At 53.3% G+C, this 24,331-nt stretch overlaps 1 protein-coding gene across 3 annotated transcripts in view; it reads right to left on the reverse strand.

The window, feature by feature from the left end:
* Nucleotides 1-6,730: 6,730 nt before the first annotated feature.
* Nr4a1 (nuclear receptor subfamily 4 group A member 1) overlaps nucleotides 6,731-24,331 on the reverse strand; it is a 28,327-nt gene continuing 10,726 nt past the window's right edge. For 2 of the 3 annotated variants that reach the window (XM_026782722.1, XM_005353862.3), the window contains exons 2-8: nucleotides 22,563-22,679; nucleotides 10,502-11,385; nucleotides 9,581-9,710; nucleotides 9,173-9,309; nucleotides 8,645-8,847; nucleotides 8,375-8,553; nucleotides 6,731-7,525 (exon numbers count right to left, since the gene is read on the reverse strand). In XM_026782722.1, coding sequence (XP_026638523.1) covers nucleotides 7,269-7,525; nucleotides 8,375-8,553; nucleotides 8,645-8,847; nucleotides 9,173-9,309; nucleotides 9,581-9,710; nucleotides 10,502-11,383 — 1,788 coding nt within the window. In that variant the 5' untranslated portion in view covers nucleotides 11,384-11,385; nucleotides 22,563-22,679 and the 3' untranslated portion in view covers nucleotides 6,731-7,268. Of the gene's footprint in view, nucleotides 7,526-8,374; nucleotides 8,554-8,644; nucleotides 8,848-9,172; nucleotides 9,310-9,580; nucleotides 9,711-10,501; nucleotides 11,386-14,117; nucleotides 14,631-22,562; nucleotides 22,680-24,331 lie in introns of those variants that run through there. The other variant, XM_005353861.2, reaches the window with a different exon arrangement.

A 24,331-nucleotide genomic window follows, 5' to 3' on the forward strand; every position in this document is an offset into this window, starting at 1 on the left:
CTGACTTCTTCCAGGGCACCCAAACCTTGAGTCCCATCCTTGTCAGAATGGTCCAGCCTTAGCCAAAAAGAATGGTTGTATGTGGCATGAGTTCTCCAGTCCTATGCCTTGACCCCTATGACTATGATACAGTTGTTTAGCTGGGTGATGGTGGCACACGCCTTTAATCCCAGCACTCAGGAGGCAGAGGCAGGCAGATCTCTATGAGTTTGAGGCCATCCTGAACTACAAGAGCTAGTTCCAGGACAGGCTCCAAAGCCACAGAGAAACCCTGTCTCGAAAAACCAAATATAAATAAATAAATAAATAAATAAATAAATAAGGAAAGAAAAATAAATGGTCTGTAGGAAATGACAACAGGTTCTGTGGGGCCAGAAAGAGTGAGAAGGGTGCTACTGCTGTCATCCCAGGGAGACTCCGGTGGCCTGAAAGGGAAAGGGACACATTCAAAGTAGAGGGAACCAGGCTAGGTAATACAGGCTTGTACTCCCAGCCCTTGGGAGCCTAAGGCAAAAGAATCAAGGCCAGCCCGGGCTGTGGAGTCCACACGAGGCCAGCCTGGATCACAGGGCAAAAAAGACCATCCCAAAACAAAATAGACAAGAAATCCACCAGTGTTAAGAGAAGGAGCAAGTCCCATTCTCAGAATGGTGGGACGTGACTAGACGCCATAAGAAAGGCCAGGCCACTGCAGAGAGCACAGGACAGCAGCTCGAGCAGATGGGCAGGAGGGGGAGGGTGCCAGGAAGCCGCAGAGCTCCAGGGTTTTCTGGAGAAGGGGAAGAGGCCGGCAGGGAGGGCTTACTGAAGGCTGAGAGTGGAGCTCTGAGGCAGCAGATTCCTCCGGGAGAGTTGGGTGTTCCAGCAGCCAGGCAGCAGGCCACTGACTAGGGTGCTATCAGCTGTGCATGCAGCAAAGGCCTGGGGAGGGACCTTGAAGACCAACCCAAGTCCTTGGAAGCAGGCAGCTGGCTTTGCCTGATGAATGTGGCCTCAGATGGCCCCACCTCATCGTGGGGTGTACCCAGGGGGAGAACTGAGCCCTGAAGCTGGCCCCGAAGGCCACTCCAGCTGCTGCAGAGCTGACCCCAGTGGCGTCACAGGGCGTGACTCAAGCCCCAGCAGCAACAATGAGCAGGACTGACGTCAGGCTGGGGGCTCCTGAGGGTGGCCATCCTTGCTGGAGAGTCAGAGCCATTTCTAGGCCATGGGAGCAATGAAGACCAGCTGTCCCTTTCTGACAAGGTCCCCTGGGACCAAAAGCAAGGGTTCCTCTACCTCCTGCCTCTGGCCTCTGTGGCTGAGGAAGCGGCCGAGCGAAGGAGAAAGTGGAAAAGACAGTAGAGAAAGTGGCAAGGATCGTGAGAAATCAGACTCTCGGCCCCACGGCCCCAGCTTGTCAGCCTCTCCAGGCTGGGGGCTCATGTCCTCTGCCTGACCTCAGGATTTTTAGGGATCTGCCCTTCCTTCTTGTGTTTGAAGTGTCATGTGTTCATCTCCTGCAAAGGCCTGTATGTCTGGCCACCTTAGGGTGTGAGCAGGACTTTACTTCTGTGTGTCTGTCCCTCAGGAGAGAGAGAGTCCTCCCTTAAAAAGCTATGCATCTGTCTCTTTGAGAGCAGGTGTGTACCTCTCATTCCTGGGGAAGGGGTCTATGTGACCATCCTGGCAGAGGGCCAGTTCATCGCTCTGATTAGGGTTGGGGTCTCTATCTCTCCCTGGGGACTGTTTCTCTGGCCCTGGTTTCAGCTAGATGAGGGCCATCTATCTTTACAGTATTGGTATTCCAGCTCCCTGACACACTGGGAAAGGATCCAGGTTTCCTGCTTGGTTACCCCAAGGCTGGTCTCCTAGGTGGGGGCCCCAAGCTGGATAAGCAGGACCAGTCAGCACCAGGTCTGCCTGGCTTGCAGTTGGGCACCGTTCCCTGCTAACACAGCATGTACCAACCAGGACTGCCCCCCCCAACACCCTCCCTTAACTGGCTCAGCTGCCACCCACAACCCCCACAGCCACAGGGAGCCTGATTTATGTCCTGAGTGGAGGCTAGATATTGCCAGTGTCTGGGTCAGACCTTGAAGAGACCTCAAGTGGCCCCCACAGCCTGCCAGATTCAGGGTCCAGCAGGACAAGAGGGGAGCCAGAGTGGTGAGGAAGACAAGGTAGTAAGAGCTAGGGGAGGCAGGCACAAGGCAGAGGCCAAGGCCAAGGAGTCCCTGGAAGGCAGGACCAGCCTGGAGACCAGCAGGGGAGCCTGAAGTCCAGCTGGAGAGCCTGCCTCAGAAGGGGCAGTAAAGAGGCTTTTTCTTTGACTTGGCTCTGAAGTTTAAATTCCTGCTAACCATTCGAGGCCTTTACCAGACCATTCCCAAACTTAGAGCTGTGGAAGGGCACGGGCAGGAGCCTGAGAGCCTATGCCTAGCATAGAACTAGAGGTCACCTGAAGCTGAACCCAGGTTCCTAGTTGAGAGAAGAGCCCATAAGCTGAGCTCTGGGGCAATAGAAACAAACTTGGTCACAACTGGAAACCAAGTAGGTAGACTTCCCCTGTCCTCTCACGCTCTGAAGAGGCCATTGTCCTGCACTCCTTCATGTCAAACTTGTAGGGGAAGGACCAGGCTCACTCAGATCCTGAAGCTAAAGACCTCTAGAATCCTTGGCTCAACTCTCCTATGAAGCCATCAAGAACCACCCTTGGCCAGGACACAACACTGATCTGTCTCTGTCCACTGCCCAGGACCACACAGTGGCCTCCCACCTCATAAGCCCTCTTCATGCTTCCCTCTTCGTTACTGGGCCATGAAGCAGAGCATGCTAGGTAAGAGCAGTCCCTGTAGACCTGAACACCATCTCAACAACAGCATATGACTTTCATCTCAAGGATGACCTCCACCGCTGCCTCCAAAATGGAGACTGGGTAGCCAGACATGAGGCAACCCTCATGGACCCCAGATCTACAGGGAAAATGAATTGCTGCTGTGCCCACCTCAGTCACCTCAAGGCTGGGGAGGGGACCAGGGCCTCTGGGCACTAGGCCCAGCGTGGGTGGGGAGCAGTAGGGAGGCAGGTTTCCTGGGTCTCCTGTGAGGACAAACAGCAAGCTTTGAGGCCTTGGAAAATCCCGCCCGGGATTCCAGGCCCTGCCAGCGTCACTGCCTTTTGACTATTGTCCCCATCGGAAACGGGCCCAGCCCCCGGCCAGCAAGGACAGAGCCGCCATTGTGAGGCCCCAATAGGCTCAATGCCCCCTTGTTCGCCCTCTCAGCCCCTAGCAAGACTTGGAGGCCAGTTCTTCCAGTTGCTGGTGGAAAGAAAGAGCCTGCCTCCAGGCTCAGCCTTCGGGTGGGGCAGGGCAGGACTTGCAGATCAGTCCCCACCCTGTGCCCCAAGTGCCAGAGTCCTGGAAAGGAGCTGCTGTAGTGGAGAGTCTTTTATTTGCTAAGCACGGGCTGGGCAGCCCAGTGGTCAGGAAACTGCACACACCCAGCACAGCCACTCACAAACCCTGGGGAGGTCATTTCACCCTTGGAAGAGGATTAGCATCGTTTGTGAAACACACTGGCTGATGTTTATCTAGGTACAGGCCTATAATCCCAGCACTCAGGGCGCTGAGGCAGGAGAATTGTTGTGAGACTTCAAGGTAAGCTGAGCTACACTGTGAAACTGTCTCAAACCAAACAGAAAAGCAAGTCATGGTGGCTCCTGACTGTAAGGTAGTGGAGGCCAAAGGATCGGGAATTCTCAATTGTCCTCATCTGCCCTGGAGGACAAAATACACCCACTGCAGCCCAACAGGCTGGCTTAAAGTCCTTGAAGACAGAGATCACCTTTGCTCCACCCATAAATAGTATGAAAATATGGATCCTTTTGCCTTTCTCGGGCACTATCTGTCTTTACATTTATCGGTACTAAAGGCACACAGAAAATGAGAGGGAGCTAGTCTGGCCGTCAGCTACTACCGTTCTGCTCCCAGCCAGGGTCATCGAAGAAATGAGGAAACTGAGGCGGGTGAAGAAGTGACTTCTACCAGCAAAGGGGAGTGGAGACAGGGGCTGGGGTGCTGTTGGAGCTCACTCGGGACTAGTTACTGCTCCAGAGTCCATATTTGCAAGTCCTGAGCACCAAGGGGAGATCCACCATGCGAGACATGGTCTTCCCATGGACCTTTTTTAGGCCTGAGGCTGAAATGTATTCCCAGATCTCAAGGAAGAGTGCATGGCCAGAGTTCCTTAGGGAATCGCGTGGAGTTGGAGCCTGGAAGGAGGTCTCACTTCTTCCCAACTCGAGAATAGACAGTTTTGCTTTGTCTAATCCAATTTCCAGCATCAAGAGGCCATGGAGATGTTGCCTTGGGTCTCGGGTCAGGGGTGGTAAGGAACAGTTGTGCCGTGAGGCTCCTATGAGATTCTGGAAATGAATCAATGCTAACACAGCACAGTGACGGTGGCCAGGCCCTGTCTCTTGCCACAGGCCTATGGCTGCTGTCAGTTTAGATTCATGGTTCTCTAGATACCGTCTCCACCTCTCCTCAGGTTCTGGTTATCAAACACAGGGCCTCACACATTGAGGGAAAACATTCCTTCACCGAGCTACGTTTGCAGCACCGGCACCTGCTTCCGAGCCAGCTAACGGAGCTGCTGAGGAGTGAGGGAGCTGGAGAACATTTTGAGGACATACATAGGCACAGGTGTCACTTAAGTTCCTGCCATGCACCTGGCAGTGATGGCACACACCTTTAATCCCAGCACTTGGGAGGCAGAGGCAAGCGAATCCTGTGAGTTCAAGGCCAGCCTGGTCCACAAGAGCTATTTCCAGGACAGCTAGGACTGTTACACAGGGAAACTCTATCTCGAAAAACCAAAACCAAAACCAAAAAAAAAAAAAACAAAAACAAAAACAAAAAGTTCCTGCCAGAGCCGGGCGATGGTGGCGCACGCCTTTAATCCCAGCACTCGGGAGGCAGAGGCAGGCGGATCTCTGTGAGTTCGAGACCAGCCTGGTCTACAGAGCTAGTTCCAGGACAGGCTCTAAAGCCACAGAGAAACCCTGTCTCGAAAAAAACCCAAAAAAAAAAAAAAGTTCCTGCCAGGAATCCAGGCACTGCCCACTACACAGAGCCTGCCACTGGAACTCACAGAGGGAACATGGAGGATGGAGACCAGCTGCCACTGTTCCTAGGCTCAGGAACACACATCAATACTCGCCTCTGACCCTGAAAGCATTATGAGGATAGGCCTGTTCCTCTTTCTGTTTTTACAAATGCACAAGCCTGGGGGTACAACTTAGTGGTAGAGTGTTGCTGAGTGTATATGAGGCCACCAGCATAACCCCCTTTCGCCTCCTCCAATTGAAAAGGTCTGGTGAGATGGCTCAATGGTTAAGAGCACTGGCTGCTCTTCCAGAGGCCTTGAGTTCAATTCCCAGCACCCACAAGGCAGCTCGCAGCCATCTATAACCTCAGTTTCAGGGAACTTGATACCCTCACAAGGATGTACATGCAGGCAAAACACCAATGCTCATAAAATAAAAGTTTAAAAAAACTAAAGGAAAATATTTAAAAAAACAGCTTAGCCTCAAACTGGGACTCACATGGTAGGAGAGACCCAGCTCCTCCAAGTTGTTTTCTGACTTCCACACACATGCTATGGCATATATGTACACATACATACATAGACATGCATGCTCATGTGTGTGCACACACAGCAATGTTGTTTTCCTGTACAGGATTTCTCCATTTAGCCTTGGCTGTCCTGCAACTCTATCTATAGACCCAGAGATCCACCTGCCTCTGCCTCTCTAGTGCTGGGATAAAAGGTGTGCACTACCACCACCTAGCTAAAACCATGGACTTTCTTTTTTTTTTTTTTCCTTTTTTTTTTTTGTTGTTTTTTTTTTCAAGACAGGGTTTCTCTGTAGCTTTGGAGCCTGTCCTGGAACTTGTTCTGTAGACCAGGCTGGCGCTGGCCTCAGGACTCACAGAGATCTGCCTGCCTCTGCCTCTCAAGTGCTAAGATAAAAGGCGTGCCCCCCCACAGTCTGGCTTTTTTCTTTTTTAACCAATAAATATTTTAAAAAATGCTTTAGCCAAGTGATGGTGCATGCCTTTAACCCCAGCACTTGGCAGGCAGAAGCAGGTGGATCTCTGTGAGTTCAAGGCCAGCTTGATCCATAGAGTTCCAGGACAGCCAAAGATGCACAGGGAAACCTGTCTTAACCAGCACCCCACCCCCCCACAACCCCGTCAAAGCCTAAATCCTAAGTCATCCTTTACCCCAGGGTCAGAACCCTAAGGACAGACCTGAGACCTGAGGCTAGACCTATGTCTGCTACCCTAATCCCTGGGATAGTTACCAGCCACCGTGGGCCCATCAGCCAGCAGGGCAGAGGCTCCCATGTCAGGAACTAGTTCCACAGGCAAGCACAGGGTGCACATCTATAATCCCAACACTCAGGAAGTAGAAGTGGGAGTATCATCAGCATGAAGCCAACTGAGCTACACAGCAAATCCACACCGTATGTGCTGTACAGATAGATGTGTGTTTGCAAAGCTAGTTCCAGAGTTTCGCTAATGACTACATAAAGCAGGCTTCATCATGACCTGCCACCTACAAGGGAGTAGCTGAGGCTCACCAACTCGCTGGCAACAGCTAAGATTTGCCCGGCAACGTTGCCATCTCTTATGTAAGTGCAGCGGCTGTGCAGTGACATCAGAGAAAGGACTCGATTTCAGCTACATGTCTATTTTTTATTCAATATATTAAATATATTAATCAGAAAAGTCACATCCTATAAATTCAGGAAAAAATACACAAATATAAATCAGAATCTGCCATTCACCTTGAGTGACAGCTATGTACATATGGAAGGAAAGTGGAAGAAATCTCAAGGTGGAGGCTGAAAGGCTTGCCCAGGCTGATGAGGGCCCATCCTTTCCTTCCAACCCCCACCTCACCTCTTCCTTTATGTATTTACAGCAACTTCAGCTCATTTACAGCAGAGTGGTATGTGTTAAAAATGTTTTTATCTTACAAAAAAACCACGAAGGCCAGGACTGAGCTACAGGGATAAGACAAACAGTGGGGTCCACCCCATGAACACACATCCTCCCCCAGGTCTTGAGCGCCCTGTACATCTTCAGGAGTGAGGAAGCGAGTCAGTCTTAGCTCAAAACCAGGCTGGTAGCGGGGTGTTCTGGGGATCCGTGGGCTTAAAGGCACATGGGTGACATGAGAGCGCACACATATGTGCACACGTGTTCGGGGTAGGGATCAGAAAGACAATGTGTCCATAAAGATCTTGTCCAAAATAGGTGGAGGGGCCACCAAGTCCTCCAGCTTGAGGTATAAGATGCGGTGCAGGCCTTGGGTGCCCAGGGTCCGAAGCTCAGGCAACTTGCCCAGCAGACGTGACAGGCAGCTGGCTGGCTGAGGCTCTCCCACCACAGTAGCCATGTGCTCCTTCAGGCAGCAGAGAATGCGATTCTGCAGCTCCTCCACGCGCCGAGGATCCTGGAGCCCGTGTCGGTCTGCAGCAGGGAATGCAGAGTAAGCCACTCAGTGGACCCCCCTCTCCCCCACAAACTCGCCCAGCTCCCCTAGCATGTGCCATAAGAACCCATTCCCCTGACTGGTTAGCATCTAAAACCATAGCTTCCAACATCCCAAGAGAGAATGAGGCCCAGACAGCTTGAAAACAAAATAAAACCCTAGTCCAGGTTTTCTGGGTTATAGGTTCTACATAGTGCTAAGAAAGCCTGGAGCTGCACAGCGGTGACTCGGGGCTGCTATCAAGCAGAGCCAAACACAGGCCTCATTACCCCTCATGCCCCAGCTCTTCTGATTTGGTTCTTCTATTTAGGTAGGTCCTCTAAGAAATTTAAGTGGAAAAGGAGGTAGAGATACCAGGAACCGCTACATATGTCACCAGAGCCCTTCCACGTGATACATATACCAATACCCACGACACACACGGCCATTGTGGCTGGCAGAGTGGCTGCCTCTTACAGAGACAAGAAAGGGAGGGAGCCTAACAAAGCTGAGGCTGCTCCTCCATTCTGGACCACAGTGCTGGCTATCCAAGTGCAACGTATGAAAACTTCATGGGTGCACTTTTCTGTGTGCTGTAAGATTGATTGACAGGGAGATTTCAAAACTAACTGAAACCCTACACCAGATACCCAGCATCTAAGGCTGTATCTCGGGGAGCTTGGGGTCATTCAAAGGTTGATGTGAGCTTTAGAGGTGGATACAGCTGAGTCTCTCTCCAGGTCCTGGCATCCCAAATGCTGCAGGCACTCTAGGGACCCCATAGTGCTAGATGCCACCTACCCAATGGACCTGCAACACTTGGGCCCAGTCTGGTGCTTGCTACTCACCAGTGATAAGGACCAGAGCAGACAGGCAGGCAAAGGCAGGGACATCAACAGCCAAGCTTTGCAGGGACCGTGAGAAGGCTAGGATGCTGTCAATCCAGTCGCCAAAGCCTCGGGCACACTGTAGCCGGTGTAGCACCAGGCCTGAGCAAAAGATGAGCTTCCCTTCATCAGGCTTAGATCTGGCAATAGGTAGATGATAGTCAGGACTCGGGTACGGACAGACTGGGGCAGCAGGGCTAGGATCAGGAGGATGGAGGGTGGGCAGCTCACCGGTAGGCCAGGCGGAGAATAAAGAGTTCCAGGAAGGCCAACTCCAATAGCAGGTCTTGGTCTCCGGAGGAAAGCTCGGCAAAGCCTGGGATCTTCTCTGCCCACTTTCGGATAACTTCCAGGGAGCCCGTGAGCAAGTCATAAAACTGCTGCACATCGCCTGCATCTTCCTTCCCGAAGTGGGGCAGCACCAGCTCCTGGAACTGAGAGGGGCCACGAAAAGGTAAGCACCACCCGCGGCTGCACACACACAGCTGTGTCCCTCTGAGACACCAGATCCAGGAATGCAAATGAGCCCTACACTGGGCCCATGTGCTCAGCAACCCCCACAGGGAAACCCAGGGCTAAGGCAGTTGTTTGCCATTGGTTCCCCAACTCCAAGTCCACCCCAGTGCGTTTCTCCATCTAGTCAATGCCGAGGGGGTTCCCCATTTTCTAATGTGGCCCTGGAAAGAGAAGCTACCCTAACATGCACAAAGACATTGCAGCCTATGTTCCCAGGAGCAGGCTGGGTGGGCGGGACCTCACCTTGGAATAATCCAACTTGGCAGTGCTAGGCCCAGAGTCCAAATGCGCCCGGATGAGAGAAGTAAGGAGATTGGTAGGTTGTTTGGGTTTGGAAGGCAGCCGGCCACGCCGCCCCTTTAGGCTGTCTGTCCGGACAACTGTAGAGAAACAGGCAGCGATGAAATAGGAAATGAAGGAATCTGGAGAAGGGGTCTTCAGCCCATACTACACACATCACTTCTGAGAAGTCAAAAACGGAGAACTCAGGCCCACCCCACCCTTGCCATCAAGGCAGGTGGAAGCTGCCATCTGCTTTTAGGGGCTAGAGTCTAGAGCTAGGAGCTGGAATTCGGTGCAGATGCCTGGTAACCCTGGCTGCCCCCCACCCTATCAGGTCACTTATGCTAAGGGCCCCATCTAACCACCCACCTTCCTTCACCATGCCTACAGCCAGGCACTTCTGGAAGCGACAGAACTGGCAGCGGTTTCGCCGCCTCTTGTCCACAGGGCAGTCCTTGTTTGCCAGGCAGATGTACTTGGCACTTTTCTGCACTGTACGCTGGAGGGAGGGCAACACGGAACAGGCTGTCAGAGCATGGGGGGGGGGGAGGCCCAGGGGAGGGGACCGTTCCGATCCTGCTGCCGACGCAGACAAAAGCACCCTCTGTTCATAGCTATTTTCCTAACATTTGGGTGCAGGGGAGGGAGAAATGGAGGTTCAGAGGGGGGAGAGAAGTCTGGAACACATTGGGGGAGGATTCTGCCTCATAAGAAAGATCCCAGAACCCAAGACTATGCTAGGGACTCCCAAGGCTGTCCAGACACCCGTTCTGAACAGGTGTCTGCCTGTGTCCACCTGCCCTTTCCTGGGACAAGGAAGGGAGCGCTAAGGGGATGGGGGTGGAGAAGGGAAGCCAAGCGGGCACCCAGCACTGGAACAAACACGCAGCCTGTTCCTAAGTCCACCCCCAGACTGCAAGAACCAAACCCTCTGCTTGGACTCTTTCATCCAGTGCCAGGAACACAAGTGCCTGTGGCCCCCTTGTTACCAGGGTGAGGGTGGGGGCAGAGCAGAACCAGAGGCTGCCCACTAGAAGTTCTTTTCCTGACCACCACTGCAGGCCACACCTTCTGCCCCCTTCCCTAGCTTTCTGCAGGCCTACAGATCTGTGGGCCCTCGTGAAGGAAGGGTCCCAGGTCTGAAACTGGTGGGTCCCTGGGAAAATGATACAACTGTCCCCGATTCCTGCAGGACAGAACCAGCTGTGAAGGTCACTTCCGATCTCAATGTGATGACCCACTCCACTCCCACTCCCAACAAGTTGTAGACACCCCAAAATGGCAAAATACCTTGAAGAAACCCTTGCAGCCCTCACAGGTGCGGACCCCGTAATGCTGGCAGGAAGCGTTGTCCCCACAAACGGCACAGCGGCCTTCGCTGCCACCAGAAGCCCCACTCCGGGCCTTGGTGGAAGTCACAGGTGCATCCAGAATCCCGGAAGTGTCAAGGTTCGGAGAGGTAGGTGACAAGCCAGGGAAAGCCGCTGGCATGGAATAGCTCTCTCCCTTCCCAAGCTGGTGGGTGGATGGTGGTGAGAACAGCTTGAGAGAACTCTGGGCCAGGCTGGGGCTGGGACCCATTGGGGGACTGAAGGAGAAGAAGGTTGGAGGTGGTGGAGGCCCAGAAGCCTTGGGCAACTGCTCTGTCCATGCCCGAAGGCCTTCATAAGTCTGGCTGGGGGAGAAGTGGCCAAATGAGCCATCCCAGGGAGAGAGCTGGGGTGGCTGGAAGCTGGGTGTAGATGGTGATGGGGCTGAGCAGGGACTGCCATAGTAATCAGAGCCGCTGGAGGACAGGGTCTCATCTAATGGGCCACTCAGGGTGCCGGGATAACAGCCATACACTTGGAAGTCTTCAAACTTGAAGGAAGCAGAGGCGGGAGAGGTGGCTGAGGATGAGGAAGAAGACGTGGAGGAAGCTGACGAAGAAGCTGAGGAGCATGGCTGGGTTGTCCCCGGCAGCTGGTACAGGAAGGTGTCAAACTCTCCAGCGTAGCCGTCCATGAAGGTGCTGAAGCTGGGAAGGGTGGTGGGTGCAGTGGGCACTGCCTCAGGGCTGGCCAGGTCCATGGTAGGCTTGCTGAACTCAAGGGCCAGGGGGTCACTCGTCAGGTAGTCACGCGGTCCTGGGCTTGTTGCTGGTGTTCCATATTGGGCTTGGATACAGGGCATCTCTGGAGAAGGAGGAGACCCACGGAGGAAGGGGAGGAGCCAGTAAGAAGAAGCAAACTGCTCGGCAGACCCAAGGCAGCCAGGTGGCGGTACCACAGAACCCAGGAATCCTCATCCCCCAGCCTAGGCACTATCTCACTCTATGAGCCACAAAGCTCATGGCCAGAGACTCAGTCCCAGAGAGCACAGTCCGAAGGCCAGCCACATGGGTCTGGGAACGCTACGGAAGGCACCTAACCAGCACCTCCCTACAGGAACAGGGGGAAGCTGTGTGCCTCCAACTCTCAGCCTCCTGTTCATGGGTGGGGGCTGGGAGAGGCAACCCACAGAGCTCCAGCCCCCAGGAGCAGATCTGATGGTTTTTCACCAGGCACTACTTCCTGGGAATACATTCCCAGGCACACCCCAGACTCTACATACCCCTTCCTCACTTCCACCCACAGTGTCTGCCTCCACAGACATCCAGGAAATGAAGGAGAAGCTGCGGGCCATGGTACAACTGTCTACCACAGTGGTTTTAGGAGCAAGGCAGTGCCAGATCCCTTGCCCCGCCTCAGCCCTGTGTGCTGATCCCACAGGCACCCGGTCCTACTATTTGGGACTGTGCCCCAACTCTGTACTTTCTGGGATGTTTTCGGGCGTTGGGAGAATTACTGGGTATCACAGCTACAGACGTTTAAATACCATATACTGGGGGCTGGAGAGACAGCTCAGTGATTAAGGGCAGGCATTGTTCTTCCAGAGGACCCAAGTTCAGGTACCAGTACCCATATCAGGTGGCTCACAACCATCTATAACTCCAGCTCCAGTGCATCTGATGCCTCTACCCTTATAGGATTTGTGCGTGCACGTGTGCATGTACACACACACACACACACACACACAGTTAAAAATAATTAAGAACGAAGTCTTAAGTACCATATATTGGGGAGAGGTGAGAGACTGAGCAGGTAGACCCAGAGAGGACACACAGGAGAAAGGACCACCCTCAAAAGGAATTTTCTCAGCTAACCTGGTCGTTTTTATAAGAGGACACTCAAGAGTCCAGCAGGAGCTACGAGCTTGTTAGCAGAGTTCAGGAGCCTATTGGTAGGTACATGAAGACAACCTGTCCCTGCCCTGCCTATGTTCCTCTGCTAAAGCAAATGTCTGTTTCTTAAAGCATTCAGGGGCTTGGCAAAGTCCCCCTCCCCCTCCCCAAAATGAGCACCTGGAAGATCAGAGATAGAAATGTTTCTGTCTGGTGAGAAATCCTTCGGAGGCGGCTCCAGGACCTCGTGTCCTTTCCAAACTCCAAGTCTGGAGTCTGGAACAGTCCTAGCCTTCCTAGCAAGCCACACAGGAACTCAAGCTGGCGCAGGAGATGGGGCAGTAATGGGGCAAAGGCTGTCACCACTTGCTGTCCAGAAGCTCTTGAAGCCCTCTTGTCCAGTATTTCTTCCATCCCCACTCCACCCCTAGGTGCCTGGACAGGACAGCTCCACCTCTGGCCTGACATGCAACCACCCAAACAATAGTACCCTCAAGTTCCAGCCCTGTCTGCCCAGTGACGTTTCCCTCAGGCATACAGCACATGTGAGAAATAAACATGGCCACTTCAGCCTCTGCAGAAGCCTAGACAGGGATGGGCTGGGGGTGGAGGAAAAAGAGTGGCAGCCAGTCAGGACTGGGCATTTGTTCCAGCCTCATTCAAATCCTGTTTCTCCACTTGGACATCCTACATCCGGATCAACCCCCACCAATCTACCCTGCTTCAGGTATACAGTCAGCAACACACACAAGATAGAGACCTGTATCTAGCCTGGGGGCGGGGAGGTAGTCCCAAGGGGAGGAGAAGGAAGAGGCGGGGTTGAAGGAGGGAGTGGGAGAATCCGGCTTAGGGCAGGTCTTGGCAACACAGTGTCTTGCACCTGTTAGGTTAACAAACCTCAGGGTGCATGCTACATAACAGATTCAACAGGGACCACTGGGGTGATCTGCAAGCCAATCTGGATCGACAAGAGGGTTATCCCCTAGTCAGTACCACACTAAGACTCCAGCGTAAGCAACTTCCACCCGGTCTCCAAGTGCCCCTTTCTTAGACTGCGCCAGGGTAGGGCTAAAACACCCTTCCTATGCTTCTAGACACCCTGACCCTGCCAACTTAGTCCAACACAGCAATTACCCCCGCCAATCTAGCTAGCCATTTCCTTCAGCAATCCCCAGGTCTTCCTGCGCCGATCAGACAGAAAGTTCAGTAGGGGAAATCTGAAATTTTACAGCCTATAAAGTGTTAAGTAAACAACTGTGAAAGGGGCTAACCGCCTAGGAGGGAGACGCGAGGAAATCCAATCCTATACGGAGTTGGATGGATCCCAGTCGCGCGGAAGCTCTACTGTATACCTTCTCCCCTCAAGATGCTCACACACACCCCTACCCCACAATCAGCAACCAAACACAGAGGACGGTGTGCATCTTTGGGCGCCTTGGGAAAAACCAAACCAAGACAAAAAACAACCGCTGGACAAGCCTCCACAACCTACCTGCACCAACCACCTTGCAGACTCTTTACCCAGTACCCAAACCTCAGGCCCGAGCTCACTCCATTCCAAGTGCTACCTTTGACACCACAGACACACTCTACACACCCATCCTCGCAAGCCGACCCGAAGACATCCTTTTCGCCCGCGCGTACACCCATCACATTCGTGCACCACCTATAGAAACAGACGTACACTCCCCGCGGGATACCTACCCGGCCGGCTGCTGTTCCCCCTGGCCGGGACCAGCGACCCAGTCGCAACCCGGTACCGCGTGCGCTCCGCAGTCCTTCTAGCACACTCCCACAACTTTCACCGCCTCTTGCACTGGGGCTCCCCTGGCGAGCCCGACCCTCCTCTTAAGCGCTCCGTGACGCAAGGGGAGGGGCGGGGGCGCCACTGACGCACTCGGCCCGGCGAGCTTTGGCCATACAAGGGCGCGGGGGGCGGCGCGGTTCCGGCGGGAGGCGGCCAGGAGGAGGCGCGGGGACGGGGAGCCCGAGGGGGCGGGGCGAAGAGGGGGGGCCTGGAATGTCTGTGCGCGTGACGCACGCGGGGTTCCATTGACGCAGGGAGTGCGGATTGTTTGATCTATAAATAGTTTTCCTCTCGCCCGCTGAGCGGGCTAAATATAGCAGCTTCCAGACCTGCTAGGCTCCCAAGCTGGACCCGGGATCGGGTCCCGGGGTCCGAAATAACCGACCGGGAGGAGGGGGTGTTGTTGAGCCGCACCCGCAGGGCTTCCCCGGAGCAGGATCTCCTCCCCTCCAGCTGCTCCCAGTGCCTACCGCGCCCGCTCCCTCCTGCCCACTCCTACCCCGGGCTTTGCTCCGCCTTTGCCCCTTTCCCAGCCTGTCCTGGGTACCTAGGGTGTCACTCTGCCACTGCCGGCAGCCAGAGTAGTCCAGAGCTGAGGCAAGCAACTCTGGGACACATCCAGGAGATGGGGAGGTGGGCTGTGCCCCTATCTCAAGTGCTGGCAATGCTGTGCAATTGACGCGTCTTGCCCAGCAAGGTCTCTGGCCCCAGGAATGGCAACTAGAACCCTAGCCTTGCTCCTGGCAATGGACGATCTGGCTTTCAAAGTCTCTTCCCGAAGGTCATGGCTTTGTCCTGGCCTAACAGATTCTGCTACGAACTGATGGTAGTTTCTCACCAGTGGCCTCCCTAACCCTTCGCAGGATGGATGCACCCTAGTTGAGAAATTGCCGAATTTCAGAACCGGGTGGAGCCTGAGAAATCTCCAAACTCATGCCAACTCTTCCCCATTTTATAAATAGACTCAGAGACATAATGACATTTGCTCAAGGTCACTCAGCTAGGTGGTGGCACACTGGAGTTGAACCCAGGGCCATCTGCAAGGGGCTCTTTTCATGCCCTCCTGCCAATTCCCTGGCCCCAGTCCTGATATGGAAGCACCTGCATTGCCTCTCCAGCAGCAGGGTAGAGAGCGGCTCTAACTAGTTACCACTGGCAGTGCCAGGCCTTCCAGAACTTTATTCACAGGCAGACCAGGCTGCAGCCATCTGGAGCCTATTTCTCTGTTCAGGTGTCACCTTACCCGTGCCCAGCCCAGTCCAAGCTCCAAAAAAGTCTGGAGAGGAGGCTCAGAGGTTTAGAGCATATCCTCCAACTTTCCCCAACTGGAATTCTTTGAAATATCTGTCTGTCCCTACGCCCCATTTCTGCTGCCAACCACAACCAATGCCAGCCCACTGGTACAGCAGTCTTAACTGGGAATACCCAACGACCTCCCTTTCTGGCCATACCCCTTTTTTAAAAACCGGGCTGAGGGTGTAGCTCAGTGCTAGAATGTTTGCCTGGCATTTGTAACCTGGATTCCATCCCCTCTCCAGAAAAGACCTCCCTAACTAGCTTCCTTCTCAATCTTCACTACATATGGAGCAGCCTTCATACACTGCTGGTGTCATTCGGCAGCCTGATCAGAAGTTACCAGAACCCCCAAGACAACATGTAGTCTTGCTGTTACTGAGTCCACAGCTCCGAACTTTGTCAAGCCACCTTCCAAAGAGCTGTTAGGCCGCCTGGGGGAAGCTGAAGTGTGAGAGGGACGTGTAAAGCGGAAGCAGCCTGGATCTTTCCCTCACACCATCAGAGTTAGATGTTTCTCTTCTTGAGCCTTTGTTTAAGTATGGAAGGCACTGCTATCATTTGAAGACAGGATCCAGGAGTTCGATGAGGAGTGGCACGCCTGCTCTGGTTGTGTCCCCTGCTGCCCACCTTCTCTCTCCACCCAACCCTGGATGCCTCCCTCTACTTTCCAAAATGGCTTTAGTACCCGGCAGCAGCAGCAGGCGCACTGTCTTGTCTTCACCAGGATGTGCTGAGGCCCAGTCTCAGCTCCAGCCTGAGTTCCAGCGTCCTCCTCCCTCCCCGCCATTTCATTTTGCCTTTGCACAAAGTGGCACAGACCACCCTGTAGAAGCTGACAGGTAAGCACCAGGGAACTCGCTATGGATACCCCCACACTGCACCGCCACCCAGGCCAGCCCCTTAAGCCACCGCACAATGTAGAGGCTGCCCTCTTGCTGCCCCAAAGCTGGAGGACAGTAAGGAACTACAGCCACTGTGTGGAAGTGTGATGCTGGAAGTCTGCATTCACTTCACTCCAAGTCATCAGTAAGGAGAACAATCTCCTCTGGGGAGTCATAGCTGGGGCCACCCATGCAGGTACCAGAGCGATGCATGCAGCCTAGCCCAGAGAGAAGAAAGGCAAAAAGGCTTAGAGGCTGCTCAAGAAGAGAAGCCTAGGGCTCTGTGAGGGGTGGAAGTAGGTTCATGACTCATGTAATCTCTAGGAGACCTAGAGCAAACCTGGTTCCAGACAAGACAGAAACCTCTCAAAGGAGCACCAAGTCTTGCCTTCAGGACTCACACCAGGATCAACTGTTCACTGGAGGTAGGAGAAATGAGTAATGCTGGGATCTGAGTCCAAAACTAGAGACAAACACCTGCAACCCATGGAGGGTAGGGAAGAGAGGTAACAGTCTGCAGACAAAAGCCAGTGCTGCAGTCAGGCCCACGGCAGGGCCCACCCTGCCAATACACACCAGCACCCAGCCCTACGAAGCTCTTCAGCTGATTCCTCGGAGCAGCCGTCCCTGCGGTGCTAGCTCAGCCACTGCTGGAATCCTGTGTGGCCTCTGACTTCAGCTCCTGGGCCACCCAACTCCCAATGAGTCTTTTCCCACTGGTGTAGGGAGGCAAGCCCAGAAACAAGATACTAAAAAGGGCCAGACCTTGGGCCAAGATACCAAACTCGAATCCACCCATTTAGCCTCTTCCTGCCCATCCTGACTGAGCTTGAAATCATCCATTTTATAAACAGATTCCTCCAACTCCTGTTCCATGTTCTTGCTGACCACACTGCCTTGACCTGGATTCCTGTAAACCCACCACAGAGGCAGTTATGGCCACAGTCTGTTACAGGTGTCTCCATAGGAGTCCGTGATGGGGCTGGAAGTATGCGTTCCTGATTTGGATGACTGTGCCCCAATTGTGTTGGCTCTAGAGAGGTCATCTGACTATATTCCCAAGCTTTTACCCTATGATAGTGATTCTTAACCTGTGGGGTCACGACCCCTTTGGGGGTAGAACATTCATTTCACATGGGTCAGAAAATACAGATATTTACAATTCTTTTTTTTTTTTTAATTTTTCAAGACAGGGTTTCTCCGTAGTTTTTTGGTTCCTGTCCTGGAACTAGCTCTTGTAGTAGACCAGGCTGGCCTAGAACTCACAGAGATCCGCCTCCCTCTGCCTCCCGAGTCTGGGATTAAAGGCGTGCGCCACCACCGCCCGGCTACAATTCTTAACAGTAGCCAAATTACAGTTATGAAGTAGTAACGAGAATAATTTTATGGTAGGGGGGTCACCATGGCATGAGGAAGGTTGAAATCACTGGTGTAAGTGGGTACAGATTTGACGGAGTTCAAGTTCATTCAAGTGTATGTTTCTGAAATCATAGTAGCTGTTTCTCATTAGACATTTGTTCTATCAAGGTTACACAGGGAGTTACTAGGAGATGAACCATAATGACATTAGAAAAGCACCTGTATTGTATTCCTAGCTCAGAGGCAGGAGCCCCAAGAGTTCAGGTTTAACCTGGTACACATACTCAGGCTCAGCCTCAAAAAAAAAAAAAAAAAAAAGCAGGGTGAGGGGGAAGAAACAGTATGATAGGGAATTACAGACTCAAGCTCAGCTCTATCCCCGCCTATGCGTGAGCAACACGAAGGTGATGGCCGCCTCCCCTTGCAGAGGCCTTTTCTTTTATGGCCTTTACTCTTCATCACTAAGTGGCCTGAGCTAGCAACGTCTACCACCATTCCTCAGTTGGGTAAAAAGGGAATAGGGGAAGTGGAATCACACAGCCCTTTCCCACGATGCCCCATGCCCCTTGGACTGGGCCCCACCCTGTAATGTGGAGGGCAGGAACCTCCCCCACTTTTACTAAGACTGTCCCCACCCACAGCCTCCATGCTCTTCCCATGGGTGGGTTGGGTCGAGTAAACTTTGTTTCCTCCCACTGAGAAGTGGCCCCAGGAGCTTCCCCTGCTCAGCCCCATGCTGCCAGGACCAGGCCACTTCCACTTCCTGCCCTAGCAGCGGGCACTGTTACCTGCTGCCTCAGGGGCTTCCCATGGCAGCTCTGGGAACCTCGGTGAAGGATCAAGACCAGGTTTCTAACTCTCATCCCCTGGTCCTTCTCCAGGCCCTGCAGTGCCCAGAGATTTTTGCTCCCCCACAAAACAGGTTTCCAGTTTGAGTCCCCAGGTTAGCCCATAAAGCATGCACCCTACTCCCTCAAATACAGGCAAGCTTTGGAAGAGCTCCAAGCCAGCAAATCTCCCTGTAGTGAAACCTGGCCAAGTCCCTTGGCCCCTTGGAAATCATTGCCCATGTGAACACTGTAAGTTCCATGGGTGGGGAATTCAGTTCACTGGAGGGAAAGGCTGAACACCCAAACAGAGCACTCGGACCTGGATGTCGGAAATCTGTAGCAGAGAGTGGCAAGGGACAGACAGGGACCAGGGTTACAGTCTCCCTCTCTGAGAACTTAACAGTAGCGCCTCCCCTCTGAGGGGCTGAGAGAAAACAGGAGCAACACAAGAAACTCACTGAGGAATGCAGCTAGATTAACACTGGCTGGAGGCGGCAAACTGATCACTGGAGGAAGTCAGCATGGTCACAGAAGCCTCCTGCAATCCTGTGACTTTTCTACCCCATCTACCTCCCAGGCTGAAGAAATTAATACACAGTATACAGGAATAAGGTTAGACCTCAACAAGGACTGGCAGCCTGAGCAGGAAAGCACCGAGGAGGTCAAAGTCCGGGAGAAAGGCTGCCCCATTTGTCCCCCCCCAACAGGCTCTTTGGGGGCATCTTTACCATCCAGTCCTCCACCTGGGGGGTGTCCCGCCAGGATTCCTACACCCACCAAATTTCCTTAGCCCTACCCAAGGTCTCCTCCCCACCCAACCTCCTCAGCACAAAGCCAAATTCAAAATAAAGCCTCCCTGATAAGGAGCAGGGAAGGCCGCCACACTTTCCTATTGTTAAAGTATTTTTAGTGCAGGCTCTGGATTCAGTTAGAGACCCTGTTCAGAAGGGGAAACTTGAAGGAGGAGGAGAGTGTGGGAGCTTCCCACGTAAGAGGCTGCTTCTGGCCCAGGTCCCAGGGAGCTTCAGTACAACCCTGCTTCTCAGCTCCCAGATGGGACAGACAGCAGGGAGAGTGAGCAAGATGGGGAACGGCAAGAGATCTACCCCTCAGCCCAGTGGCTGGTTCCTACAGGTCTCTACTCAGAAAGCAATCTTGAGATAGCCCAACAGGACAGGGAGCCTGGGTCCCTAGCCAGAGAGCAACCCTGAGATCCCTTGACACGCATCTAGATCACTTTATTTCCCCTCTACTTGAGCAACCTAAAGGCCGCCACCAGGCCACATGGACAACCCGTGGGCAGTCTCTCGGAGGGAGGAGAGGGCAATCGTTCCCCTATGTCCCCCCTGTCAGTCCTGAAGTATCCCCAGGTCTGATTTCCATCACCGAGTGCGGCCATGCTACAGCTCCAGTTCCACGACTGTCTAACATCCTTAGTCATCCTCTTTCCCTCCCCTCAAAGCCAAAGGACTCAGCATGCCGTTCACAATGGAAAACATCTGGCAAGATGGGCAGAGTGGAAAAGGAAATCCAAACAGCCCAGTTTTTTGTGCCTCAGTGTCCCCACTCCTCAAACTTACCAGCTCTTGTCCTCACAACCCCAGACAATAAAGGAAGAACCCAGGGTTAGTGGGGCTCTTTCCACAGCCTCGAGAAACCCAGTGGGGAACTGTGACAGCCTGCCCTTCCCAGCTGAGGCCATATACTTTCAGAGCAGACTCTGGATGGGAACTGCCCCCAAGCCAGTGTGTCCTCTTCTGTTTATATAGCAGAAACCAGAGCTGTCTGGGGACTGGGAGAGCCGCCTCAGGGCCCGACTTTGGCCCAGGTCAGCAAGAGCCCAGAATAGTCAGCTGACGGGAGCCCCAGAGTGAGCGTGACCCTGGGCCCGTGCCCAGGCCTGGCAAACAGGTGCCCACGTCACAAGACTAGCAGTTCTAGCACTCACAGGGCTCTGGCTGGCAGCCCCTCAGGGCAGCACTGGCAATGTATTTGACATGGGAGTTCCACTCAGTCCCATCACCCAGACAACAGGGCAAACAAGAATGCTGCCCCCAATGGGAAGCTGGGTGTTCAGGAAGCCAGGTCAGGGCTGGGGGTAGAAACATGGGCCAAGAGGAGGGAGACACCTGGGCCCTGCTACCATCCTGACTCACGTGCTTCCAGAGTCCAGATCTCCTCTGCTGACCAGGGCCACATGCCTCTTCCACTTACAGTAATTCTCCCCGTCCCCAACCCAAGTTGGTGTTATGGAGCCCACTGCCAACAAGACACCGATTCCCAGGTGCACACTCAGCCCAGCTCCCAGGAGCCTTTCCCTAGGCCTCCCCTGCTTCCCTCTGGGCTGACCTCATACCTCGCTTCCTATTCCAGCTACCTCCACGAGACCCTGCCCCACAATCACCAGCTCTGCATAAAGCAACAGGGCTGAGGATGCTGAGGGAGCCAATGAGTGGTCTTACAAGCATCTAGAGCAGTGGTTCTCAACCTGTGGACCAAACAACCTTTCACAGGGATCAGCTAAGAGCACTGGAAAACCCAGATGTGGGGCTGGAGAGACGGCTCAGCGGTTAAGAGCACTGGCTGTTTTTCCAGAGGACCTGGGTTCAATTCCCAGCACACACATGGCAGCTCACAACTTTAACTTCAATTCCAGGGGACCCTCACACAGAGATATGTGCAGGAAAAACACCAATACATATAAAGTAAAAATAAATTATAAAAAAAAAACACAAATGGGCTGGAGAGATGGCTCAGAGGTTAAGAGCATTGCCTGCTTTTCCAAAGGTCCTGAGTTCAATTCCTGGCAACCACATGATGGCTCGCAACCATCTGTAATGAGGTCTGGTGCCCTCAGCTGGCCTGCAGGCATACAGACAGACTATTGTATATATAATAAATAAATAAATAAATAAATAAATAAATAAATAAATAAATAAATATTAAAAAAACCACAAATGTTTGCATTACAATTCATGACAGTAGCAAATTTAGTGATGAAGTAGCAACAAAGATCATTTCACATTTGGGGTCAGCACAACATGAGCTGTACTAAGGGATCACAGCCTTAGGAAGGTTGAGACTTCTGCTCTAGAGTCTCCCACACCTGAAGGACTATTGCTTGAATATGGCCCCATGTGCCAAGGAAAGAGGGAGAGAGTACCAGGCCTATGTCCAGGGTTGCCAGGTCACCAAGTTGAATTCTAGCTCCCCTAGGCATGGTGACCAAATCTTGGATTCCCTTAGCCTCATCCCAGTGCCTCGGGTCTCAGGGGCCCTGTAAGAAAGCCCATCTGCAGAAGGCTGTCTTCCGCCACCAGCCAGCCTCTGAGCCACACACGCCTGGATTCTTGGTTTCACTGTCTCCCTCCTTGCAGGGCCATGAGAAGTCACATCCCCTGCAACTCTCTCAAAGCGGAAGGGCAAATCAGATGGCTAAGGACACATCTTGGGGATGGCCACAGGTTTGGGATTTTCCTTCTCAAGAATATTGGATGAATAACGCCATGGTGACAGGGGTGGTCCCATGCTTGTCAGGTATAGTTCAGGCCCTGTTCCTCCCTGGTGCAGTACCCACACCCTGGAAACAGGCCAACCCCCAAACCCACATGCCCTTGCTGTGCTCCCAGCCCTCAGCTACCCACCCAACCCTTCAGCTTCCTGGAACCATGCACAGGCTGCCCTGAGACAGCTGCCACCTCCTCCCTATCCACCCATGAGCCCTGGACCCAGAGCTCCCAGCCTAAGCTGTTAAGAACATAAGGCTTCCCCGTCCCCACCCCCGCATCACCCCACCTCTGAAGAAATCAGATGTTCCCATGCTCAGCAACCTCGCTTGCCTGCCGCCTCGGCAGGGCTTCCCCCTCCAGCCCCCAGACCACATCCTCTCCAGGCAGCCGTGCACCCTCTTCTGCCCCCATCCTACCCCACTGCTCAAGGGCCCCAGGAGGGCACCAAGGACAGCAGCAGTACTTACCATTCTGGATGGGCCAACAGGACTTTGCCAACACTCACCATCCCCTCAGCCTTCGGGGTACAGGGATGCAGCCCAGTCACCAGGGAGGGGCAGGGACTGGCCTCTGTCCATGGTGGCCTATGGAGGGAATTAGCATGAAGTGAGAAGCAAACAGCCATCAAGGACATGCTCCTGAAACAACATAGCTGGGGAAACTTAAAGAGTCAAAATAGGGGCAGGACCCAGGTCCCAAAAGGACAAGACAATCTAGGCAAGGACATGAAGGACATGGAGGTGGCCAGGAGCTATGAACAACATCTGGGTATCTTAGAATCAAGAAGGCATGCTGCCTTGCCTCTATACCAATGCTTCCTGCTGTTCTTACCTGAAGTCCCTGGGAACACAGGGATGCCTACCAGATGGGTACCAGAGAGAAAGTGCCCCTGCGAGGACAGGCAAAGCACCTCTCTCTCATTCCAGGGCTCCAGCTCAGCCCCAGAGCCTAGGGGTACCCAGAAGGTAAGACTCTCTGAGTTTCCCTGGTCTCAAGGAACCCACACTCCTAACCTAAGCAAGGAATTCCTAGAATGGGAACCCAGTTCCTAATCAGGAAGGCGAACTTCTAGAAGTGAGGTGAAGGGTACCAGGTACCTAGATTCAAACCGTGTCTCCAGAACATCAGTCCCTCAACAAACGCCACAGTCTCTCCCTGCTTCCCCTGTCTAAGTGAGGAAATGCCGTGTCTAATTGGCATGCATCTCTTACACCGGCAGCTGTAATGAGGTTTAAAATCTAGGGATTTATACCAGGGTAAGTTGGGTGGCAGCAGCAGGGGGTTCCTTGTGAGTTCCAGGCTAGCCAAGGCGACAGACACAGTGAGACCAGACTCAGAAAACAGATCCAAGCACACACATTGCTATGCATCCTCCCTGGAAGTCTTAACATGAGCACATACAGAGAAGTCAGGCCCCAAGACAAGCCTCTTAATGCAGCCTGTAACCCCAGTTTGTCAGGAGACTAACACAGGAAGATTACAACCTCAGGACCTGCCTGGACTACAGAAGGAGTTGAAGGCCACTCTGGGCAACTCGGTGAGAACCTATCTCAAAACAGAATGAAGAGAATGGTAAAGGCTTGCCTGGCAAAGGCAGGGTCCTAGGCTCAACCCCAGCATAGGAAACAAGAACTGGAAGAAGGGGAGAAGGAGGAAGTGAAGGGGGTGGAAGAAGACAGAAGAAAAAAAGAAGAAAAGGAAAAGAAAAGATTTACTCCAGACATTTGGCTCCTTCCTAGACACTTCCAGGCACCTAGCCTGGGCTTCCAGAGTAGAACACAGCTGTGTAGCCCAACCCTGGACTTTCTAGCTCCCCTAGCACTGGCTATTCACTCTGGCCACACCTCCCCACTCCCTCCTCCCACTGGGAATCCTCACCCTTCCCTCTAGAGCCCAGGGTGAGAGCAGTGTAAAGTCTTCACAGCGTGTTGCGGGCCAGAGGGCTGGGAAAAGAGAAGTAGATATTTCCACAACAGTAGGTGGAAGAACTGAGATAGGGAAAGGCCCAAGGGTGGGTCACAGGCTCCTGACCTCTGCCCCAAGGTCACTAGCTAAGGGACGCTCCTGTGGCTGAGATGCCCAAATTTTCCATCGAAGAACTTCCAGCTGTGTTAAAGCACCTTCCTAGCAGGCACAGAGCCCTGATTTGATCCTTTAGCATCTCTCTCTCACACACATACACACACACACACACTCTCTCTCTCTCTCTCTCTCTCTCTCTCTCTCTCTCTCTCTC

Source organism: Microtus ochrogaster, chromosome 15, assembly GCF_000317375.1.
Source record: "Microtus ochrogaster isolate Prairie Vole_2 chromosome 15, MicOch1.0, whole genome shotgun sequence".
Taxonomy (NCBI): Eukaryota; Metazoa; Chordata; class Mammalia; order Rodentia; family Cricetidae; genus Microtus; species Microtus ochrogaster.